This window comes from Anoplophora glabripennis, unplaced genomic scaffold, assembly GCF_000390285.2.
Source record: "Anoplophora glabripennis isolate ALB-LARVAE unplaced genomic scaffold, Agla_2.0 scaffold288, whole genome shotgun sequence".
NCBI lineage: Eukaryota > Metazoa > Arthropoda > Insecta > Coleoptera > Cerambycidae > Anoplophora > Anoplophora glabripennis.
Genome location: NW_019416427.1, coordinates 285,654 through 309,866, shown reverse-complemented (window position 1 = coordinate 309,866; position 24,213 = coordinate 285,654). Strand labels below are relative to the sequence as shown.

General features: G+C 32.1%; 1 protein-coding gene and 1 long non-coding RNA gene across 2 annotated transcripts in view; one reads left to right on the top strand and one right to left on the bottom strand.

Moving 5' to 3' along the window:
- Positions 1-24,213, top strand: part of LOC108906161 (synaptotagmin-15-like) — a 214,710-nt gene that overhangs the window by 75,843 nt on the left and 114,654 nt on the right. Inside the window, exon 6 of the mRNA XM_018709358.1 lies at positions 9,600-9,761. Within this exon, the coding sequence (XP_018564874.1) occupies positions 9,600-9,761 (162 nt within the window). The remainder of the gene's footprint in view (positions 1-9,599; positions 9,762-24,213) is intronic.
- On the bottom strand, positions 14,159-15,147 carry LOC108906168. The gene is made up of 3 exons (XR_001964285.1): positions 15,106-15,147; positions 14,811-15,002; positions 14,159-14,482 (listed from the first exon to the last, which is right to left on the bottom strand). It is a non-coding gene; the product is annotated as an uncharacterized LOC108906168 (long non-coding RNA).

The following is a 24,213-nucleotide window of genomic DNA, read 5'->3' as shown; positions in this document are numbered from 1 at the left end:
CATTTATTCAAACATCTTTGAAGATGTCTGACGAAAGTTGATGGAACATACGCTACTAACTTAACTAAAAATAAACAAAAACTACAACAGGTATACAAATCTCTCAACTATCGAGATAGTGGAAGTAATAAATTTAAAATTGAGAAATTTTTGAGTTATTATTATTATTTTTTGAATTTAGAATTAACTTGAGTATCAGACAATTCCTTTCACAAATAAGAATTTTTTGTAGTATAATTTTTAACACAATATTAGGATATAGAGACATTGTCTGAAAGATAGTAGAAGTGTAGTTTCTAAGAATATCATTGCTTTTTTATGTTTTATTATACTGTTTTTGTAATAAAAAATTCTTATACCTTTTTATGAAATAAGTAGTTCTTAAATCATTCTCAATGTCTTCAACAACTAATGATAAGTTAATTTTAAAATAAAAAAGGTATTAGTAACTCCAAAACAGTTTAATAATTTTTGGAAGAAAGTAGAACGGAATTGAAATTTCTTAAAGACATCGACATGAATTAAATGCGCTTATCCAGTTTCCAAAACTGAAGTGGTGTCAAATCTCTGAGATTTTTAGTACAAATATCTCCCAGTGTCTCCGTTTCTGATTGATATACTATCTGTAAACCAACAACAGAAATATTTGAATAAATCTTACTAACCAGTGTTTTTAGATTTTAGATCATCCAAGATCTCCTGAAAATATGGTATCGAATTCCTGTATTACTTTATTTATTTCCTCTATTTACTGCCTAATTTCTCTACAAATAATTGTGATGAGAAACAAATATTAAGACCATGCCAACAGAGCAGGGTGCCGCTAGATACGTATCGAATAAATTGATCGATGCGAAGCTTCAGATCAGAGGCAGATATGTACTACATGTTATTGTATAATGACGCGGATAAAGGGAAGAAATTATTATTTTGTTACCTTTTGCTGGTACTTATTATTACGTATTATATCTATATATACTAGTAAGTTTCATGTGAAGCGTTTAGTGTAGAAAAGTAAACACTGGCCCTTTTTGTTTAATACTATTACCTATGCAAATACTTATATTCTTATAATCTAAAGAGTGCAGTTGTAATAAGGCAACAGCGGTTGTGCCACTTTTTGTATGAATAAAAGAGAGCCAGGCCTACAGCCAACCCTGTACCACATTGCAGCCGCCCTAACATTTCTGATCTCTAGTTATAACCGAGATTATATCATATGTCATGACATATTAACAGAGTGAGTTTTAAAATGAATTTTAGTACAGTTATTATCAATTTTATTCCACGAAAAACGTGTTCAAAAACAAACATATATCTCAATAATAATCAAAGTAACAGAAAGCTATAAACTGAACATATAAATCATTACGAAGGAAATGTACCTATCACCAACAGTGAGAAATTATTAGAACAAATAGAACTAGGGAATGAATATAAATGTCTTGACGTTCAATAATATGTATTACCTTCGGTAGATTTTGTTCAAACAAGATGTTCCATTCGTTTAAAATAAACGTACCTTCAAAGGGAATTTAAAAATACGTGGGGAATTAAAGTAATACGTACTCTTTCCACCACAAAGGAAATGACACACGGTCCAGATATTTTATTTTATCCGGTTTATATCTTTACTGTGTAAGAGGCTGGAAGTTCTTTTATGTCTTTTGAGGCCCACATTTTATTATATCGGGTGTAACGAAAAATACATCGGTTTTACATCTTGAAATAAAAGTGCAATATACTATTTATGAAAAACTACAAAACAATTTTTTTTGTGTTTAGTTATTCTTTCCAAGTGGTACAATACAGCAAAATTTAAAAGATTTTTTTGTACACAGTTTTGTGTAATAAAAGCGCAACTACACATGTAGACAGAGATTTTTAATAAACTGAATTAATATTATGTTTGTATGATAGACACTATTTTTTAATTTACTGCTAGAAAACGACTTTATTATAAACCATATGTAGAAAAGAAAATTTTACATTTTTTTGAAAATTTTTAGTGGCGTTTCCCTTAAAATAATACCACTGAGGAAGTTTAAACTATGAATGACAGTAATAACCTTGAGGAATATAAAAAAGTAAAGAGCCTTCATAAATGTTTACAAGCCACGTGATCGTCGAACTTGGGCAATCCAAGATTGCAAGATTTGTACTGATAACGAAAAAAACTCTAAATCTTGGCGTCACTAATATTAATGATTCGTTTACAATGAACAGTAACAAACCATTACGCCTACACTCGAGATAATTAGATCGCTGATTGGTTAAATAGAATTTCGTGAAAAATTCACCAATCACAGCCGGTGAAACAGAATGTTTAATTTTACCTAAACTTAATTGCCAACATGAAGGAAATAAAATTACTGTTCCAAACAAAGTAACTGGTGGCTTCTAATCGTTTATGAAGGCTCTGTAGTACAATTATTATTATTTAATGGTTAAATACAACTAATACAAATAATTGTATAATTAATTTCATTTAATACTTAAAATCCAACTCATTCTACGCACTTGTATCTCGTTACCTGTATAGTCCAGATTTGACTACGGTTGATCAATTTTTTTCAAGTGGAATAAAGTTATTGCAATGCATGTGAAAGACTATGTTAGAAGAAATGGGGTGTTTGCATAAAAAATGTGTAGCGTTTTATCACTGTTAATGCGAACCATACAAGCAATTTCACTAATGTAAGAACTCCTTTCATAAATTTTTATTTGATTTTAAAAATTTTAATTCAAATCGTACGCCATTGTTACCAACTTGTGACGTATTAGACTATGGACGCTGTTATTACAGAAAATTTGTTATTTAAGTAACAATTCTCTATCTTTCCGTTACTTAATAAAAGTATGACAGTGCTATAAGATTTTAGTTGAGCCTTCTATTAATAGACAGCGCAATTGAGGCATAGTTTAGCACGTAACAACTGCCCGCCAATTTTTTTAATTTCCAGTTAAATAATGATTTCATATAAAACAATACAGATCAAGTTTTTTACCATATTATTTCATTTCTTTGGTGGCAAATACCCCTGTATCACAAAAGTATTCTCCTTCACTATTGGGGATAAAACTATTCTAATGCTATTCGTATTTTCACCCTGTAAAATTTGTTGACATGCCTGACAAAAAAGTAATTCAAATGTATAGCTAAGAGTTTCTCAAGTTCAACCATGTTCCGGTCCAGAAGATTAGTATTTATTTAAATATCATTTCCTTTGCGTTGGAGCTCAAGCATAACGCATGGAAATCTGCTCATGATACATTTCCTTATCCGACGTTTTTTATTTTTTGTGTCAAATAACATGTAAATTCTTTATTTCCTCAAGCAGGGTTGCGTAAAAATTTTATACCAGTGAATTCTAAAATTAGACTTAACAAAATTGGGTTTGACATTATTTATATTAAGTTTAACGAAATTAACGAATAAATGTTGGACTTATAGAAAATAATAAAAGGAAAATGGCACTTTTTGTAGATATATCTACACCGTAAATGTTTAAAAATTTAATTTGTTAAATTACTCATTAAACATTTACAGGCAGCACAATTTACTAATTTCTAAGACAAACCTCATTTTAAAATTGCAGGGCTCATTTTCTTCGTCTAGCAGTTATTTGTCTATTTACAATATTTGCAATACAATTCTAACAGTCCATTATATACTATATCATGTCCATAACTCTGTATAAAATGTCATAAAAACATACGTTATAGTAGATACAGGCAGGAACTTAAAAAATATAAGTGTATCACATTTATTTAAATATTTCTTGAAATATTTGATGTAAATTGATGTAACGCTAACTAATTACGAACTAAAATCCGCGAAGTTGGTATACAAATCTGTTAACCAGTGTTAAAGGTACTGCGAAACAATCTCATTAAAAGCCATAAAATTTCAGAGCCACTAGATATTTTGCAATCTTAACAAAAAACACGTCTCCCATAATATAAAAAATGTAAGCCATTGTTAAGTTTTTTTTTAATTTAGAATAAGCCTAATAGCTAATCGTTGAATAAATAATCCTCCAAAAAATTCAATATCACTTCACTATTGCTTTCCTAAATTTGAACCACGACTAAATAAATATCTATTGTTCCATATTTTTTTATGAAATTTTGCGCAAGAGCGTTTTGAAGAGGACTTATTTACATGCTTGTTCCAAACTTTATACAAAAAAATCACTAATATAGTTTTTCAAATATTAGGGTTATTCATTAATATTGGAACAGAGCTTAATGGCAGCTTGCCGAATCAGAATATCTTGAGCATCTTTGAACAGATTATTTTGCAATGCCTATGTTTTTAGAGGTGGCAATTACGAAAATGCAATCAGTTCTAGGGGGCGCTACTTGTAGTGTTCTGCGTCAGCGTAAACATATATCAAACATTTTGTCCCTCAAAAATCTTAACTTCGAATAAAAAATTATTAAACTACGTTTAATTTTAAATAAAAAATGTTTACCTGTTAATAATCGAAAATCTTAATCGTTTTCGAAATAAATAACCCTGATTTAAATGCGCTGTGTTTTTATTTCTGAAATAACGTTAAATCTTTGGTTTATATATATTTATATATGTTATATATACTCGAGAATAGCTGTGAGCAAAAATAGAAGAAGCTGTTAACAGCATCAGAGACCAACTATTGAAAGTCAGATTTTAACGAGAAAATAAAAAAAACGTATTGAAGTCAATGATGGTCATTTTGAGAATCTTNCCTGTTAATTCTCTTTCCATTGGTATAAGCATTCCCTATACCTAAATCCCACCGATTTTGAGATATTTGAACATAAGTACAGAGACGAATATAATGCGACAGTTAGCTCTAGGTTGGCTGTGGAAAAACATTTAAATGTCACCAAGTGTCATTACTTATTTAGCAGATTTGCTGTCATTGCTGTAAAGCGAGTTTGTCGATTTTCCAAGTGTTTTCAATAACAATGGCACACTCTGGGTGCATAATAAAATAAGTAAGCATAATAAAATTTTCAGCTGTTATTGTGTTTGTCTTAATTCGTATTAACTCTGGTAACGTATTTCGAAACAAATAATTTTTTGATTTAATTTTTACTGAAACCCTTAAATTGCAGATACACTTTTATTTAGAATTGAACGTAGTTTAATAATTTCTTATTGGAAGTTCAGATTTTTGAGGGACAAAAAAGTTTGATATTTTTTACCCTGGCAAAACCTTACTACAAGTAGCGCCTCCTAGAACTGATTACAAAATAGTTATCATTTTCATAATTACCACCTCATAGAACATGGCATACAAACTTTCAAGACAATCGGTTCAAAGACGCTTAAGATATTACAAAAAATCTAAAATATTTTTTACCTTTAACACCCAGTAGATCGGAAAGGAGCAATATTCGGATAAGGCATGTTTTTTTAATAGCTCTGTTTTGATGTCGGCCACCTGTCATTAAGCTCTGTCCCATTATTAATGGATCACTCTGTATAAAAATGGTAACTTTAGTTTAAATGTATGATGGACACATCCTTAATTTCCGCAATGGAAATGCTATTACAGAGTAATGTCATTTACGTTAGTGATAAATGATTTGGGTCCAGTCTATCTAATGATGAACGATACCCAGTATAATCGATACTCTACTAACCGATACGTTTTAAAAGGAAAACATGACTGTGTAAAGAATGAAAAAATTAAAATGATGACGCAACACATCTTTGAAAATAAATTATATATAGGGTGTCTCTTTAGGCAGTGTAAAAAAATCTATACAAGCCTTAGTCCGAAAGTCTTTAATTTGAAAAAAATTATGTTACAGACTGTTAAATCAAACAATCTATCATAATTAGTAACAATATTCATTTGATTTAGACTTTCAAAATAAAGAAAAATATGACCAGGAATTAGTACATTGTCATTCTGCACTGCAAGATTTTCGAACAGGTTTAAAAATATTTCCTGATCAATTAAAAATATAGAGTGTGGTATGTATAACGTGTGAATAAAACGAGAATAATAAGTATATAAAATATTTGTAAAATATATGTATTCCTATATGCCATTAAGACTCCACCACCGTAGCATTACATCGATTTTTTTGACAAAGAATATCGGTTGGAGCTCGAATGAGCGTATTTTTCGTATTTTATCCTCGAGTTAGTTTCACCTTTAGTAATTGTTTCGTGATACCTACTCAAATCTTTTAGGTGCTCTGTCAAGTGAGGTATACATTTTTAATAAATACAAGAAGTCGCACTTTTACACTGAAAGAAATGCGCTTTATTCTTTATTAGAATTATATATGCCATTATAAGACCATTGTATACCATATGCGACAGTTAAACAGGTGAATAATGGATATAAAACGGGTACTGCTAGCACAGTTGTATAGTGACCTTATTCTTTATTAAATTATTGTATAACTAGTATACAACGTTTTTTATACCCTTTACGAAATAATAGCAATAACTGTTATTAAAGTGTTCCATATCGTTATTAGAACATCTAGTACTGGTTATAAGTTTTATAATGTATTAAACTGTTGTATAAGCTACGATTCTAATGTAAACATAAAACATACATACATTTAAGTATTAGAAATGATGACAAATCGCTCCCAAAACTGTCCAGTTTATTTTCTTAGCACCGACGCACCCGTGTTTGCTTGTATTACATGAGAATTTGCACTATAACTCTTCCACTTAAGAATGAAGGATCCCCTGAAAGGTTGAGCTTCTTTCCATCTAATTATGAGAATTTGCACTATAACTCTTCCACCTTAAGAATGAAGCATCCCCAGAAAGGTTGAGCTTCTTTCCATATAATTTTATTTCCTCTGGTTGATTGACTTTATACCCATGCTCTTCTTTGTCACCGTTAACCTTCTGTTCCTCCATCTTATGTAAAACTTAACATCAGCGGTTTCTAATAGGGCATACAAAATAATAATTTTTAAGATTTAGACAAGATTTACATTTGAAAAAACTAAACAATTACAAGCCATAAAACAGTTAGATACTTAGATAATTTTCCATTTGACACAACGCGATATGATCATGTGCCTATGCTGTCTGTTTTCATCAAACTATACTTGTAATAGTCGTAAGTCGATGCACAGCGGACTGTCGGAAATTTTACGATCATAACCGATTATGCACCGAGAGGTGACGATCACTTAACTATTATAAGACGCGTTTTACACGTTAAAAACGGAAACATATTCAGTATAAGAACGAATAATTCTGTTAATACGATTGTTGTATACAAATTCGGATACTGGTCTTTATACAACAAATCTTCCCTACTATACAATTGGAACATGATGTCTATTAACACATAATAATGTATAAGTAATTCATTATAACCTTTATTTCATAGATGCATAATGTGTATTAAGCACCTTTCAGTTAAACTCATTGAATAATGAGTATGGAGATTGCTTTTTTTTAATAAAAGTTGTATATTTGTTATAAAATTTTTAATATGCGCTATACACATTATTCTAGATAAACAGTTTAATAAGCCCATTTCTTTCAGTGTAGCATTGAAAGATCACGAAGAACATATAAACATCAGAATACCGTTCCTGTTTTGTCTAGTAGATTTGTAAAGATACTAAATAATTGTGGTTAATGTTTGTGTTAATAGTTTCCTTAAAACATTATGCGGGGTGTGATTATGTTTATAGTACCGTACGCGATTTCTGTATCAATAGGAGTGCAAAATTCCGGAAACGTAAGATAAACATACCAGGTAAAAATATGTTTTTTTCCCTTATTTTGAATGCAACTAGTACGGTGAAAATATTTTGTTTGTAACTTAGTTAGAGTTTGTAAAATGCTGGACAAAATATTGCGCCTATAAACCCCCCCTTAAGCATGATACTGTTAAGCAAGAAATATTTTATTGGTCTGTGAGCATTAAGCAACTTTTTCCTAGTCTTTATCGTTTTATATATACTTAGTTCTGAATCTATTAACAAGAAATTTGGAATATAGTACCAATATTTCGTACTATGCTAGTAAGTCAGCATTTCTATTGTCAGTGCCGTAGATATTGGGGTGAACCGTAATATCTGCGCATATACCTTGATTAAAGCCAGATATTTATTATTTGTGGACACAAATTACCAAAAGACCTACTTCTCGAATAGGGTGTGTTTACGGACCAAGATTTATATAAACTGTTTGCTTTGTATGAAATGTCATTTCTAAAATTTGTGCATCTCCTCGCGGGACACCCTGTATATTAAATATGTAAGATATAAGATGAAGAAGTGATATAACATTTTTGCAGTCATATAGTTAGTTCTCATTGCCCGACTCAAACTAACAACGAAAATATCTAGGACTATGTAAACGTTATGTGTAATTATAAAAAAAGGTCAAACGTATATTACTTTACAGCCAAAATTATTCCTGAAATGAGAGAAAATATCAAAAACTCGATTACGAAACAACTTAAAATTACAGTTTTGATCAAAAACAAACTTGTCACATCTTGGTACATGTACAGTTAATATGACATTGCGCTTTATATGCATAGTGTTTTAATGCGTCTATAGAATAGATGCGGCGTATTTTATGAAAAATCTAACAACCCGCTGATGACTTACTGTAACTTTGAAAGCCTTTTTTGAAAGTCAGTTTTATCATTTTCAAGTGGGTATTTTCAAGGCAAACTAATATTTTTAACAGAAACGGTTTACAACTTTTCAAAATTTTAAGCTTCATAAAAAAGATACGGGCAACTATAAATTTTTAAAACTTAAGATACAATTAAGCCAGATTGTCAATAAAAAAATATATACTATGGAACTTGGATCAATAAATGAGTTAAGACACTCTGTATATACATAAAAAATAAGAATAGTAACCATCGCAATAATACAACCTACTAAAATTTAACAGGTGGCAAAGAGATACATACCCAAATTATGAAAGGTTTTAGTGAGCTTTACGACATATTTTTTGAAATTTATTCTGAATTATCTCGCATAGATAACTCCTTAGATAGCTTTCTAAGAATGTGAAAAGAATGAAAATGAATGGAATAACAAAACACAAAACAATTTAATATTTGTAAAGAGAAAAAAAAAGTAGTTGTTTTGATAATAATGATAATCTCAAATTTAGTATGTACTTTTTAATAACAAATTACTAATTCAAAGTTTAACTATTCTTATTGAAACAATATTGAAAAGTTGGTTAAAAAAATATCAGTTATTCACATACTTTCAATATTGAATATCTTAGTATAAAGAAATACAAAATAAACTTTTCTCATTGGCTATAGAAAAATAAATATTTTCGCAGTACAATCTAGCAATTTTGAAATTTTTACTTTAAGAGTCTCTTAGTAATTAGTGGTAGTGATGTATGGTGTATCCAAAAATAAATCAACTTCTAAATTTGCAAATTATTCCCAACTTAAGCGTATCTATACCTTTACTTAAACAAGATATCGATACATCTAATTTGAGATACACTGTATTGCTTTATGTACACATTGTTCACTGATCTTTACACAACGCGATGCGACATTATTATAGAAAAGTGCTTGTGTAGAGAGAAGTAAAAAGTATTTTTCTAAACTAATTCCCCTGCTCAGGTCTCCGCGAAGGATATGTCCGACCACACGCTGAAGTTGACAGTTATCGACGGCGGCCGTGTCAAGAAAAAGAGTGAAATTGGCCATGTCACATATCCTCTTAAGGATTTGGAAATTGGGGATGGGACAGAGCAACAGCTTTTCAAAATGGACCTTGAAAAGGTAGGTAATACTCAAGTATTTATATTTAAGGAGAAAATAATCGGATCACTTGAAAAAGATGTAAAAAAAATATATTAATATGAAATAGAACAAGATTGTTTTATTTTTTCTTTATTTCTTATCCTTCCGTTGTATTTTTTAGAACATAGTTTTAATTAAGGGGATTTTTGTGCTTCCAATTAAATTAAATACTTTTAATTGTATGCAAAGTAATTTCGGTTGTAAGTATTGCAGTAATATACAGGGTAGCCCATCGAAATCGTACCGCAAGGCATTACAGGGTAGTAATGAACTTTTCGGCAAAATCCAAAAACAGGTAAAGTTTGCTTCTGAGGGGGACAACTTTTGGCGCAAAAAGCATAGCAAAATCTTCAACCCCCTAAGTGGGGGTGCCATCCCCCAAATTTTTTTAAATGGGAATGGGGGTCAAGTGGGGGGTCATTAGAAAGGGCTTTTAATTCTCTATACATCGATTCTTACTTTTTGAAAATCGATCCATTATTTTAGAAAATATGCAGCTTTGAAAATACGAACAATATTTTTGACGAGAAATGCGAAAATCGATTTAATTTTACTTCAAAACTTACGGTATTAGCTTGGTAAATTCCTTCAAAAGAATTCGCTGTTTTTTTTTTCTGATTTGCGAATTCTTTAGCCTGATTTTGGTGAGCAAAAAATTGTCCGCTTTTTGTTTCGTATTTAGATAGGCCACAAGAAGTTGCTAGATAACTGTCTTGTGACTTGTAGTTGAAGAGTACCAATACTGCCGAGTCTTTTAAATTGATTAATTATGGTGTACTCAATTCCAGAAAGAGTAGAAATTATTGAGCTTTTTTTCAAAAACAATGAATGCGGAAATCGGGTCGCCGAACTGTTCAACCAACGGCATCCTGAGAAACATGCGTCTGGAAAAATTGTTCGCGAATTGGTGGCCAAATTTCGCGAAACTGGCTCCGTTCATAACAAAAAGAGGCAGGTTGAAAATCCGGTACTAAATGAACCTACGGAAATAGCGGTATTGGGGCAAGTGGCAATGGATAGTACGCTGAGTACAATGCAATTGGCTACTGCGACAGGAGTGAGTCGTACAAGTGTCCAACGAATATTAAAAAAATACAAATTCCATCCTTATAAGATTCGGCTAGTGCAAGAGCTAAATGAAGACGATTTTGATCGTCGTTTGCAATTTTGCGAAATAATGACTGAACGAGCGATAAACGATAATTTCCTCTTTAATGTGTGTTTTTCGGACGAGTGTACGTTCTTCTTGAATGGTTTAGTGAATCGCCATAATTGTCGTTACTGGGCTGATACCAATCCAAGGATTTTCCATGAGACACACTCCCAACACCCCCAGAAGTTGAATGTATGGGCAGGTATTTTTGGAAATTCCATTGTAGGTCCTTTTTTCCTTCCTGGAAATTTGACAGGCGATATGTACTTGGATTTACTACAAAATGTCATCGACCCAGCTCTAACAAATATCATAGAGGACGACCCTGCTTACAATGAACACGAACTGATTTTCCAGCAAGACGGAGCTCCTCCACATTACTCGCTCAATGTGCGCAATTACCTAAATGAGACGTTTCCAGGACGCTGGATAGGACGAAGAGGTGCAATTGAGTGGCCCCCTCGGTCACCCGACTTAAATCCTTTAGATTTCTTTCTCTGGGGGCACATTAAAAGCAAAGTTTACAGCACTCCACCTGATACCTTGGAAGATCTGCGAGGACGAATCATTAATGTATGTCGCGAAGTAACACCGCAAGTGCTCCAGAATGTTCGACAACGGTTTGAAGACAACCTGTATCATTGTATGCAAGTTGGCGGACAACATTTTCAGCATTTACTTGACTAATACCGTAAGTTTTGAAGTAAAATTAAATCGATTTTCGCATTTCTCGTCAAAAATATTGTTCGTATTTTCAAAGCTGCATATTTTCTAAAATAATGAATCGATTTTCAAAAAGTAAGAATCGATGTATAGAGAATTAAAAGCCCTTTCTAATGACCCCCCACTTGACCCCCATTCCCATTTGAAAAAATTTAGGGGATAGCACCCCCACTTAGGGGGTTGAAGATTTTGGTATGCTTTTTGAGCCAAAAGTTGTCCCCCTCAGAAACAAATTTGACCTGTTTTTGGATTTTGCCGAAAAATTCTTTACTACCCTGTAATGCCTTGCGGTACGTTTTCGAAGGGCTACCCTGTATAAATACATACAAGAATTTTTGTTTTACTTGCTCAGTAAATAAATACCAAACGCTAGGTATAATACATAAATAAATGCACAGTACTGTTAATTTTTAAAACTTTATTCCAATAATGCAATAATTAAAAATATACAGGATGTCCCAAGGTATAGTGGTCATACATTAACTACAAATGGGAACAATTAATTTAAATCAACGTACCTTAGTCTAAAAATACTACGCTACTTTGTAATCGTATGTCACCTCACCATCACAGTCTTCGAAATTTCCAGGCTGATATTTATTCGGTAACAATTTAATGAAATTAAATTGAAAAATCTGTCTGAAACCTTAATTGACGACTTATAAATTTGTCTGAAATCGTAGACACTTATTTACTTTAAAATAATATCAGTAAATAAGTGCATTACAGTTTTATTTTATTTTAGACATTAATGTACAAAATGGAATATTTCACGCAATATCCATTAAAAAATGTTTGTAATTTTATTCGCAACATATATTTGTCTGTAGCAGAGAATAATGCTACAATAAGAGCGTTGATTAATACCTCAAAAAAAATAAGAAGGAGGTCTTTTCATTCGGTGCATTAAAATATCAGATTCTATATAAAGCATGTAATTAAATTTCACATTTCAGAGAAGACCTAAATTAATAAAGTCTTCCTAATTATTACTACTGTTTATATTGCAAACTGCAACAAAAATATGATGTATCTAATTTATTTACGACGTTTATAAGAGCAAATAAGCGTCAGAATATACGACTATTTAATACCCTTTGCATTATTTGCTAATGACAGGCAACCAGTTATACACTTTTCAGTAATTTGAGTTGCAATTCTTATAAACAAAGAGTTGATATTATTTCAAGATCTACTGAAAATATATCTACAGGTCTGATCAATTTTACTTCAAAAAAATATGCAATTAAAAATGAATTGATTATACATCTTAAATAGGTGGGGGTTTTCAGATCAAATTTCAGTATATTTTCTTTTACACACGTGTGCGAAATATAAATTTATTTTTTGAAGTCTTCGAAAAAGTAGTAAGTTCGTCATAATAGAGGGATATTTAAGAAAATAAGAGGATATGAAAGAAAGCATGTGAAAAATTATGAAGGAATCATCTTTGCAAATTATTAATTTTTACTAAATCAGTACAACCTCTGCAAAGAAGTAATGAGACCATTTCCGTTCTTAACAAAATTTGCACTTTAAAAAGGACAAAAAATTGTTTTTCGAGTAGAGAAAAGTAACCAGTTTACCTCATCTACACCACTCATTTGAACGCAAACCTAATTTGTTTACCCATTTTATTCATGAATTCCATATAAAGCATTATTATTTTATGACCACCTCTGCCTCCCTACCTACACGCTAGCCAGTTTTGAAATTTTTCGTAGCAGGATTCTTGTTTTTATAGCTATATTAAATATAGCATTATATTGATTAATATATTTTATTAGCAGTATTTAAATTCGGACATGCGGGCATAATTTCAAAAAGGATTTGCCTTATACAGTAAAGTAGCTACTTCAAGGCAATATTATTAATTTTATAGGATAGATATTTATTAAATTTACAGCTGGTAGATAATAAAAATATAAAATGCGAAGAAAGACCGTTTATTTATATTTTCAGGGTGGTCCAGGTTTTTTAATCGGGAAATTCCATCAAAAGGTAGAACAAATTATTTTAAGTAAAAAGTTTCATAGAAAATGCAGGATATTGAAATTAGAAAAAATATTAGTTTATGAACTGTGCAAAATATCTCTGAGACTGTTTTGAACTTTTGATTTATATAAGTAAAATTAAAAATTTATTAATTTAAAAAGTACACCAACCAGTGGCGGAGATACAGGAAGTCAGTACCATAAGTAGCCGAATTTAGACGCCACTAAATATTATGCAAATTCAGTTAGTGCTTTTCACAACAAATAGAATTTCCAAGAAGAAAACATTGTTCTATTTTGGCTGAAGAAAGCGTCGTTTTAGAGTTGAAATTTTTTAAAGTTAAGCTTATCACAAAGTTAAATATTGTAACGAATTTGAAATGATAATGTAGAAACTCAGATGAAAATATTGCCTGACCGAATTTAAAGTCGTATAAAAATTTTAATTATTATTGTAGCAACACCAAATTGGTATAAAATTGTTAATATGAATATTCTGGATATAAAACTAGTAACGATCAATGATATTACATAGTATATTTATTCTCAAGTACAGAATAAATGTTCAAAAAAATGAATGCCATCAACACTTGTGAGTAATCAGTACATAAAGAAAAACGAATTTAAACCTAGAGTGACTTATATCAAATAAAAGCTTAAAGTCTACAGATTAATCGGGTATACATATCGCAGGAAGATGAGTAAACTTGAAGATATCTCAATCCAATATAAACCATAACATAAACAATTTTCATCAAATGTCAAATTTTATAATAAATTTCACAAATGTCAAGGCTAAAGGTGGCTTTATAAGATTATCCAGAGATGACCTAAACAAAAATATAAAATAAAGAATATTTTAGGAAATAATGTATAGAATTGTAAATAAACGTAAAAGGGACATTTATTAAAAATGTGTTAGTTATAAGTAGTGGTGTGAAAAAGTGTTTGAAAAGGACATCCAAAGACTGAAAATTTCTGTGCATGGACCTTAAGCAAAGCTAGGGACAGAATAATCAGGAAGGTAGAGAAAAACAAAGAAATTATTGATTGGTTACTGCTTGGATTTTACAAGATGTAAGCGTGGAGACGCAGCCCAAGAAAAATTAAAAAATAAAACAAAAAGAAAGAGTCCAAGGAAGAAAATTAAATACTTACCAGTAAATCTATAGTTTGCCAGAGTCCAGAAAAAGTTATTTTGACAGCCCCTGAAAATTTTGCGCTACCAGCAGTAGAAAGCAGTTCCAAGGCAGTTTCCAGTGGCCCCATAAATAGTCTGCAAGGCAGAAGCCTACATAGAAAAGTAGTTTCCAGTAAAGAAATCTACAAATTTCACAACGTAATGGGTACCTAAAACACAGTGCACTAAAATATCGCTAGCTATTCCAAATAAATCATGCTTTCTCTCGCAACAAATCTTTGCAAAGTATAAATAACAAACCACAGGACTTACCTGTACAAAAATAAGCAGCATCCAATCACTAATAACTTAAATAATACAATATTTCGAAGAGCTCTGACAAAATCTATCAAAGAAACAGCCATTTTATTTAATTCTGACTAATTTTCATTCTTGTTTAGATGTAAGGATGCCCCTGAATAATAGGCAACAAATAATATAAGGAAATCTACTCCGGATTGCATAAATAAAGTTAATTAATAGAATTTTTTAATTATTCCTAATATTATTTGTAAGCTGAGCAGAAAAAGGCAAATTTTGTTGTTAAAAATATTCTTTATTGTGGAAAAACATATTCTATATAAAATAGATATTCATAAATTTGAGTTTATAAAGTCTTCAAATCAAAAATAATATAACAAAATTTTGAATAAACACTTTATTAAATTTCAAACTCTATTCATTCCAAAGTGTGTTGCATTGTACTAAATAGTTTGTGAGAACCGACTCCTGAGAATTTTCTGATATTGTCTATATAACAAGTTAGTGTCTACCAACAACTAACCAGGGATAAAGTACAAGGTAAGACATAAAAAATATATAGTAGAGGTTTGTATGATACATTTATAATTTAAATAAAAAATACAATCTAAACCAAAAACACACACACCTACAAAATTTATAATATTATTATTATTATTATTATTATTATTATTATTATTATTATTATTATTATTATTATTAAAAATAACTGTAAAACTGTTACCTAATTCTACAAAAACAATTTATAAAATTGAAATGTAAAATTTTTGCGACATTAATTTTTTATGTATATGTTGCATTTAAAATCGTATTTCTAACAAAAAAATCCTTTAAACTGTTTTAAAGTTATTTTCAATTTCACGTTAACTGGTAACTAAAACCTCTCGACCTTCGATTAAAATGGAAATGTCATTGGTAATGAAGTAGATATAGAATTTGTAAAATTTTCAGTGGCGTCGAAATTCTTACGCTTCTAATTATACTGACTACCGTTTCTCCTCTGCTGGTTAACGGGTTTGCAAGTAAACTTTTATTTTTAATTATATTTAGAATCAGAGGTTCAAGTCAAGGTATTTCAGAAAACATATTTGTTTCTAATTTTAAGACTCAGTATATCAAAAATGGTGGAAATACGATCCACCTTCATATAAAACTTTTTGCATAAACTAACTGTCAAATTTCCCCTTTGGGCCATACGCCCTATAATCTCTTTAAATAATTACTTTGGAATTAGTTTTACCATATTTGATAACAAGTTTATATCCATTAAGTTTTTATATCATTAGACGTTCATTTGCGTTAAAAATTATGTTATTAAAATAATGGTTATTTGTCACTCGGTCAGTTTTATGATTCATAACTCTTTTAGAAGTCATGAAACTGTTATTATGTCTACTTTATATTATGTTATGTCATGAAATTGTTATTATATCTACGTTATGTAGAATATTACCGCATTTTTTTGTAATTTTAGTGTAACAGTGCTAATAAAATACACCTACTATAATTTATCCATGACAAATTTATAAAAATGTTTGTCATTTTAGCCGTGAATATATTAATAGGATATTAAAAATTTGAATTATCACAATATGTATAAAAAAATAATTGTCATTGGTAATAAACTAATAAACTAAATTATTATTGTATCCTAACCTAACCTCATTAATCTATTAAGCCTGCTCCACATGACACAGTTACTCGTGGAACAAGAATATGGAAAATATTTTCCGATGCTGGAAGTGTCCACCACCTACCTCAACACATTTTATTATACACTCTTAAATATCTCTGAATATTAAACAAAATGTCCCTATTATTTTAAATGCATTCGCGGTTACTTATATTTTCTGCCGCAACTGCTCAACAGAATTAATTTCTTCACGATACACCACATCCATCAAGTTTGACCACACTGAGAAGTCCGGAGGGTTTAAGTCTGGACTTCTTGGTGGACAACTAAATTCATTCCAATCCACCATGGCCAATCCACCGATAAAGAAAATGTTCATTTAAATACTGGCGTACTGGCGTACTGGTGGTGCACCGTCGTGCATAAACCATATACTCTCTCTTAAAGCGAGTGGTACATCATCTAGCTCGTTTAAATGATGTTGAAGAAAGTTTAAATAATGAGGTCCAGTTAGATTGGGTGGCAATTCAGGTCCTATGAAAATACCAGAAATTAAACCACACCAAATATTCACCTTAAACTCATGCTGAAAATGTCTTTCTTTTACAGCATGCTGAATCTCACAAATTATTGTTTTTCCAATTGAAAACTCCTCGTCTAGTAAATGTCGCTTCATCAGTAAATAAAATCTTATTGAGGAAATCTGGGTTTTCCGTTTGCATATTTTGTATAAACTGAGCAAATTGTAGGCGAGCTGGTAAATCTTGAGGCAATAACTGCTGAACCAGAGTATAATGATATGGATGGGGCATTTCTTTTTTCAAAATTCTACAAATGGACGATTGGCTTACCCCGTTGCCACATTTACCGACGTGTACGAGTAGTAAAATTTTCTCTTCTTCATCGACTGTGATAGATTTTGGAGTACTATGGTTACTTTTTGGTCGAAAAGATTCAGATCCGCCTAAGCGATTGTAAAGATTTCTGAATAGTTTAAAATTAGGGTATTTGGGTACAATTGCACATATCTTCGGGCCGCCGCATGTTCATTAAAATTAGCCTGAGCAAAAACACAAATCATATCATGCATCTCACTGTTGGAAAAATTATATCATGGCATTTAAGCTAGCTAATAATTCTGAATAAATAATAAATCACACACACCCAAAATACGTTAATATTTATTGACATGAAAATTTGACACAAGCCTACTTAGAATTTTTTATTTACCTAGAAGTGGATCTTATTTGTGGAAGGGCGAAATGGGCGGTGACTATTAGGCGTCTTCATGATAGCCATCTTTCTCTATCGCACGGATTTCTATGACTTTCTTTATCGCTCTCACGTAACGGCCGATGAACCATGGGGACTTTCCGACCCTGTAGACACGATGTATTTATTAAATATGTATTCTCAAATTTTCTACTTACTATATGTACACTTACCAACTGACCCCAGGATAATAACTAATGCACACTTACCATTTTGTGAATTCCACATTCACAAAAAATTACGAGTTTCAGTTTGTTGAAATAAACCTTACTTACGTGGTTTTGTTGAAACAGGTGCGGCGTACATTTTATTAATTTACTTTTATATAGCTTTGGCGAATGTTTAGCAAGTAGAGAAACACTATAGACTGTATTGATATGCATCATCCACATTATATGATATTTGGCAAATATTTGGCAAGTAATCATGTCTTTTAAAATAGGTTTTATAGAACAGTAAGATCGTAAAGTAAATATGTAAATTTTATTGTTAAACACTAAGCAGCTTTCCTTAATGAACTTTTCTTAATTCTTTCCATATCTATATTTACCTAGATGGTGATTTCAAACAATTATGGAACATATACGGGGTCTGTACAGAAAATAATCAAACTTTATTAAACTTTATTAATAATTCTATTCATTATTGGTCCTTGTCCTTCAAAGTACTTCTCTCTCCTATTCACATACTTTCCCAGCGTTTCCATTCCGCGGAGCAGTCCTGGATAGCTTCATTTGAAATGGCCTTTTTTAGTCTAACGGCGTCCTTTCAGCAATGTTTTTAATTTTGAAAAAAAAATCACAATGAGCCAGGTCTGGAGAGTAAGGAAGGTGAGGGACGGTAATCTGATTTTTGACACAAAACATGGTGCAAAAATCATGAGTTATCTCCCCACATATCTGGTCCCTTTTTGTTGATTTTTTTAAGTAACCGTTATAAAATGCCTTTGGTACACACGGTTCACTGTTTCACCTTGAGACAAGAACTCAAAATGTACATTAAGCATCACTTTGACATTGGATCGAGGCTGACGCGTTCTTTCTTGGGGCGCGGAGCGTGGAGATTCTTTGCCAATCCATTGTAATAATTAAACTTTTCAATTCAATGAATATTCCATCGTCATTGGACTGTTTAAGGAGTTGCGACAAACGTCCACACGATTTTTTTTCTGTTGTTCGGTCATCAAACGAAGAACAAATTTTGCTACAACTCGATGCATGTTGCAATGCAGATGCAATTTCTCTGACGCATCAGATCTTTGACTTTCTAAACGTGAGAGTCATCAGTTGAAGTCAAATGTCTTGTCGGTCGAGGATCATCTTCAATTGATTGACGACCACTTTTAAATCGTGAAGACCATTCGTAACATTGCGTACGACCCAGACCATCGTCTTCGTAAGCTTATTTCAAAAGTTGAAACGTTTCTATAAAAGTTTTCCCCAGTTTCACGCATTTCATATTGCATCGTTGTTCCAAAGAATCGCACATTTCAAAAATCGTCACTAACACTTAAACACGTTGCACTCAAATAACAGTATCACGAAAACTAAATGAGATGTCAACAAACCAATACCATGTGGTTACAGAAGAGGTTATGCGCAACGCAATGCTGCCAACCGCATATTACTAAATATCAGCCCGTAATTCAAAAAGTTCGGTTGTTTTCTGAACAGACCTCGTATGATACCTATTAATAGATACTGTAGATATTGATATTTTTAAATCATTGCTTAACAGTATCTTCAAATAAAAACAAGGTGGTTGATTAAACTTAAATGTTATAATTAATAATTATTTTAAGTTCATCAATAGCAGTACCTATTAAGAATAAATACAGGGATGGCCAGAAGTACGGAATAAAATTCATATCTTTTGAATGAGTTAATTTTTGATTTTTTCCCATCTTTCGGTTATATAATAATTAATTTTTCTTCAATAGCAAGTTTTTTTTCATTTAGAAATTGAAACAACTAGATAATTTACAAAAATAAACTCAATGTTGCAAATGCTGAAAATGTCCTTCATTCACTATTTGGCATTCTCCAAGACGATAGTAAAAGCTGTCCACAGCATTCTGAATGACTTCAGCTGGTAAATTATGCATCTCCGCCCTAATCTTGTTCTTTAAATTCTCAATATTATCCGGTCTGTCCTGGTAGACTCTTTCTTTCAAATATCCCCAAAGAAAATAATCCAGGGGTGTTAAGTCGGGGGATCTTGGCGGCCATTCAACTGTACCCCGTCTACCAATCCAGCGATTTGGAAACATTTCATCTAAGTATCTTCGAACATCAATACCAAAATGTGGGGGAGCGCCATCTTGTTGGAACCAAATTCTTTCATTCGGTATATCTGGATCAATTTCATGAGGGAAAATCACAGCTAGAGCAGGTATCAGGTCAAATGTTAGGAAATCCAGGTAGCGTGCGGCAGTAAGATTTTCTTCAAAAAAGAATGGGCCCAAGATTCTGTTGTTGATGATACCTGCCCATACATTAACTTTTTGTGGATGCTGCGTATGCGATTCGCATGTCCAGTGTGGATTTTCCTGGGACCAAAAGCGATAGTTGTGCCTGTTAACCACTCCATTTAAATAAAACGTAGCTTCATCCGAAAAAAGTACGTCTCGTTGAAAACCATTATTGTCGTCACACCGTCTCATAATTTCTTCACAAAATTGTAATCGCCTATCAAAATCGTCTTCCAAAATCTCTTGGACATGACATACCTTATAGGGGGTGGTATTTCTCTTGTTTCAAAAACATTCGAATTGCAGTTTGAGAAGTATTGTGATTGCGGGCCAATGAAACAGTTGAAGTATGAGGATTTTCAACAAGTTCTAATGCAATGTCTAATTTCTTTTCTTCATTCAAAGCACGTGCCCGTCCAGTTTTGGGCAAAGTCTGTACTGTACCGTGTTCCTCAAATTTGTGAAATATTTTACTAACTGTCCCTTGCGAGATTTGGTTTTCGGGATATTTCGCATTAAATAAATCGCGCACTTCAGCCTGACATCTTATTTTGTCTCCACATCCAAGCAATATCAAGATTTCGATGCGTTGCCTTTCCGACAATACCATTACAATTCAGTAAATAACTTGATTTTGACACAATAGTAACGTTTCAAACTCCAATTTACAACTAAAGCGAAAAATTAACCAGAAAATCTGGCAAGTAAGTGGTACCAAAAAAACGCAACATAACAAATATATCTTTTTTGCGTTAGCAGTGATAGGTACAGTTTCAAATTCTTTATTTTATTCTGTGCAAATTCATGGAGGATAACACTGAAGATAATTAAATTTTATTTAGGTGTATTTTAAGTAGGTGTTTTATACAACCCTAAAAACCTTGCTATTGAAAAAATAAAACTTGTTTATTTGGTATGGCTGGATTCAGTTTTCTATAAGCTTTTCAACGAGCCCCCTCATGCCTCATATTTCCATTTGAAATGGGAAAAAATCAAAATCAGTTAACGTGTTTCGGCGTTTTAAAAAAATTAATTCATTCAAAAGATATGAATTTTATTCCGTACTTCTGGCCATCCCTGTATAACTAAATGTATGGGAGCTCCTATTGATTTACCTACTAGTACCATTATAATATGTTGTACATACTACAGTACCCGTAAAAGGAAGTCGTTTCAAATTGTGCATAGTCATGCTATCGTCTGTGTCATTAATGTTTAGATTATATATATGACAATTTATAAAGTAATATACCTAATAGTATACATTTCCGTTCATAGACGTGAACTTTCTAATATAGTCGTGCGATTAATAATTATAATTTTTCCTCTTCTCAGTTGTGTATTGTAGTTATAGGTACTCTATAAAATGTTATATAAACATGGATTTAAGTGTCTTTTGTTGCGAAGGCATAGCTATTTCAAAATATTAAATAGGTACTAAAATTTCAATAATCATAATTTATTAATAACAATTAACAATATAAAATACAGATTAATGTATTAAAATTTGCAATAAATTTTCAATGGTCTTCCAACCGGGTCATAACAATGAATCACTGGCTTTAAATAAGAAAAAATTTTCAGATCTGAACATCTTGGTGGCCATGGAATTGGACCTGTCATCTCCGCAATTATTTTGGTGTCGGGGAAGGGCGTAATCAGGCTGATACCATATTTGTTGAATTTATAAACTTGCGTGCATAGAAATCGGCCCACTGCAAACTTTTGACTTTAATTATATATTATTTTTTAACTATTCATCAGATTAAAAAGGAAATATGCTGTCTGAAATACAATTTAATATGCTTTACTATGAGCTTAAATTTATCAAGAGTGCTTGCCGTTTATATGCTTAGCAACCGATATACAAATGAACTGTATTTATGTTGTGGTTGTAACAAGAATAACAAACTTGTGACAGATCGATATTATTGCATTTGCAATTGAAACTTGTACATTATTCGTTTTTCATAATTTCATTAGTTTTAAAGTGTGTTTAATGCATACTACACCGTAAAAAGCCGCCCAAGATATTGCTTTCATCGAAAATAAACTTAGCCAACGAGTTGTTGCTCGACAATTGCATATAACATGTACAGTGTTTCGAAGAGGGTGCTAACGTTATGAGGAGCCTTTCTTTCACAGACGACCTGAAACAGGCAGGAAACGATGTACAACAGCTCGTGATGACCGCTTTATTGTGTCAACAACATTAAGAAATCGTCATCTCAATGCGGTTCCAGTGCAACAACAGCTACGTGAAGTGCGAAGAGTAGTTATTAGTCACTAGACAGTAAGAAGAAGGCTGCAGGAAAGTAACCTGGCCTTTAAGAAACCTGCGATTGGTCCAAGGCTTACCCTAACTCATCGTCAAGCACGTCTATTCTCAGATGAGACCAGAATATGCTTCTATGGTAGCAACCGAAGAAGAAAAGTGTACCGGAGACCAAGAGAACGATTTGCAGAATGCTGCATTGAAGAGCGAATTGCTTATGGAAGCGGTTCCTGCATGATCTGGGGCGTGATTTCTATGGAAGCACGAACAGACCCTGCTTTCATCACTAGGGACGATCGTGGTCACGGGAGAGGAGGTTTAACGAGTGCTAGGAAATTGAGGAAATTTTAGCAGTTCATGTGGTACCGTACATAGACTACATTGGAGACCACAAGTTTATTTTTAAGCATGACAATGCTAGGCCGCAAGAATCGTACGAGATTACATATCAGAAGTTGGTTTTTGAGTTAGCCAGCATACCTACAGTCGCGACCTAAATTCAATTGAATATTTATAGGATGAGCTAAAACGACGAATTCGAGCTAGACTTCATGTCCCAACCTCGATCCCAGAACTTATTGATGCAGTAGAAGAAGAGTGTTATCCCACAAGAAACAACAGCTAACTTGATAAAATCTATACTTAATCGTATGAGAGATGTTACTAGGGCAAGAGAGGGTCATATCGATTATTAAAAATTAAGTGTTAATTTAGATAATTTTCAATAACCACATTTCCTTTAGTAATAAACAAGTCAATTTGTTTCATGCATTAATTTCATTTGTTAAAACTAAGGAACGAAAATAAATTGTAATAAATTTCATATTGCATATTACATTGTCTTAAAGGAGCATATTTATTTTTTTAATCTGATAAATAGTTTAAAAAATATATATAATTAAAGTCAAAAGTTTGTAGTGGGCCGATTTCTATGCACTCAAATTCATTATAAATTATTAGTTTCTTCTCCGGAGATTTGGCTTCATAGACCGTAAAACCCAAGAACTGAAATAATTATATTGTTGCAAAAGTCAATGACAAAAAATCTCTCTTGGGTACCTCTAGATTACAATATTTGTACGTTCTGTCTGGATATATAGTATACTGAGTTACACCACTTAGGTCCCATTGGGCCTCTTATGCATCCTCCCAGCGAGAGATCAACTCTCCCGAGCCGTCAAGCAGCCTATCAAGGAGAAAAAGGTGATGACGTTACTCAGGGGAATTTCTCTGATGTAAGCCATAGAAGGCCACCGTTCTCCTAGCATGGATTCTCTCGTTGATGAGACACCAGTGCACTCGCAGAGTACATGGAAAACTATCTCGTCTTTCTGCTCACAATCTCTACTCTACATAGAGGTGCTTCGCACTTCCTCATATTGCAGAGGTGTTTCCTTAGTTAACAGTGTCTGGGTTGAAAACCCGTCACCAGGTGAAGGCTTACCCTGCACATAGTCAGGTACTTTTTGG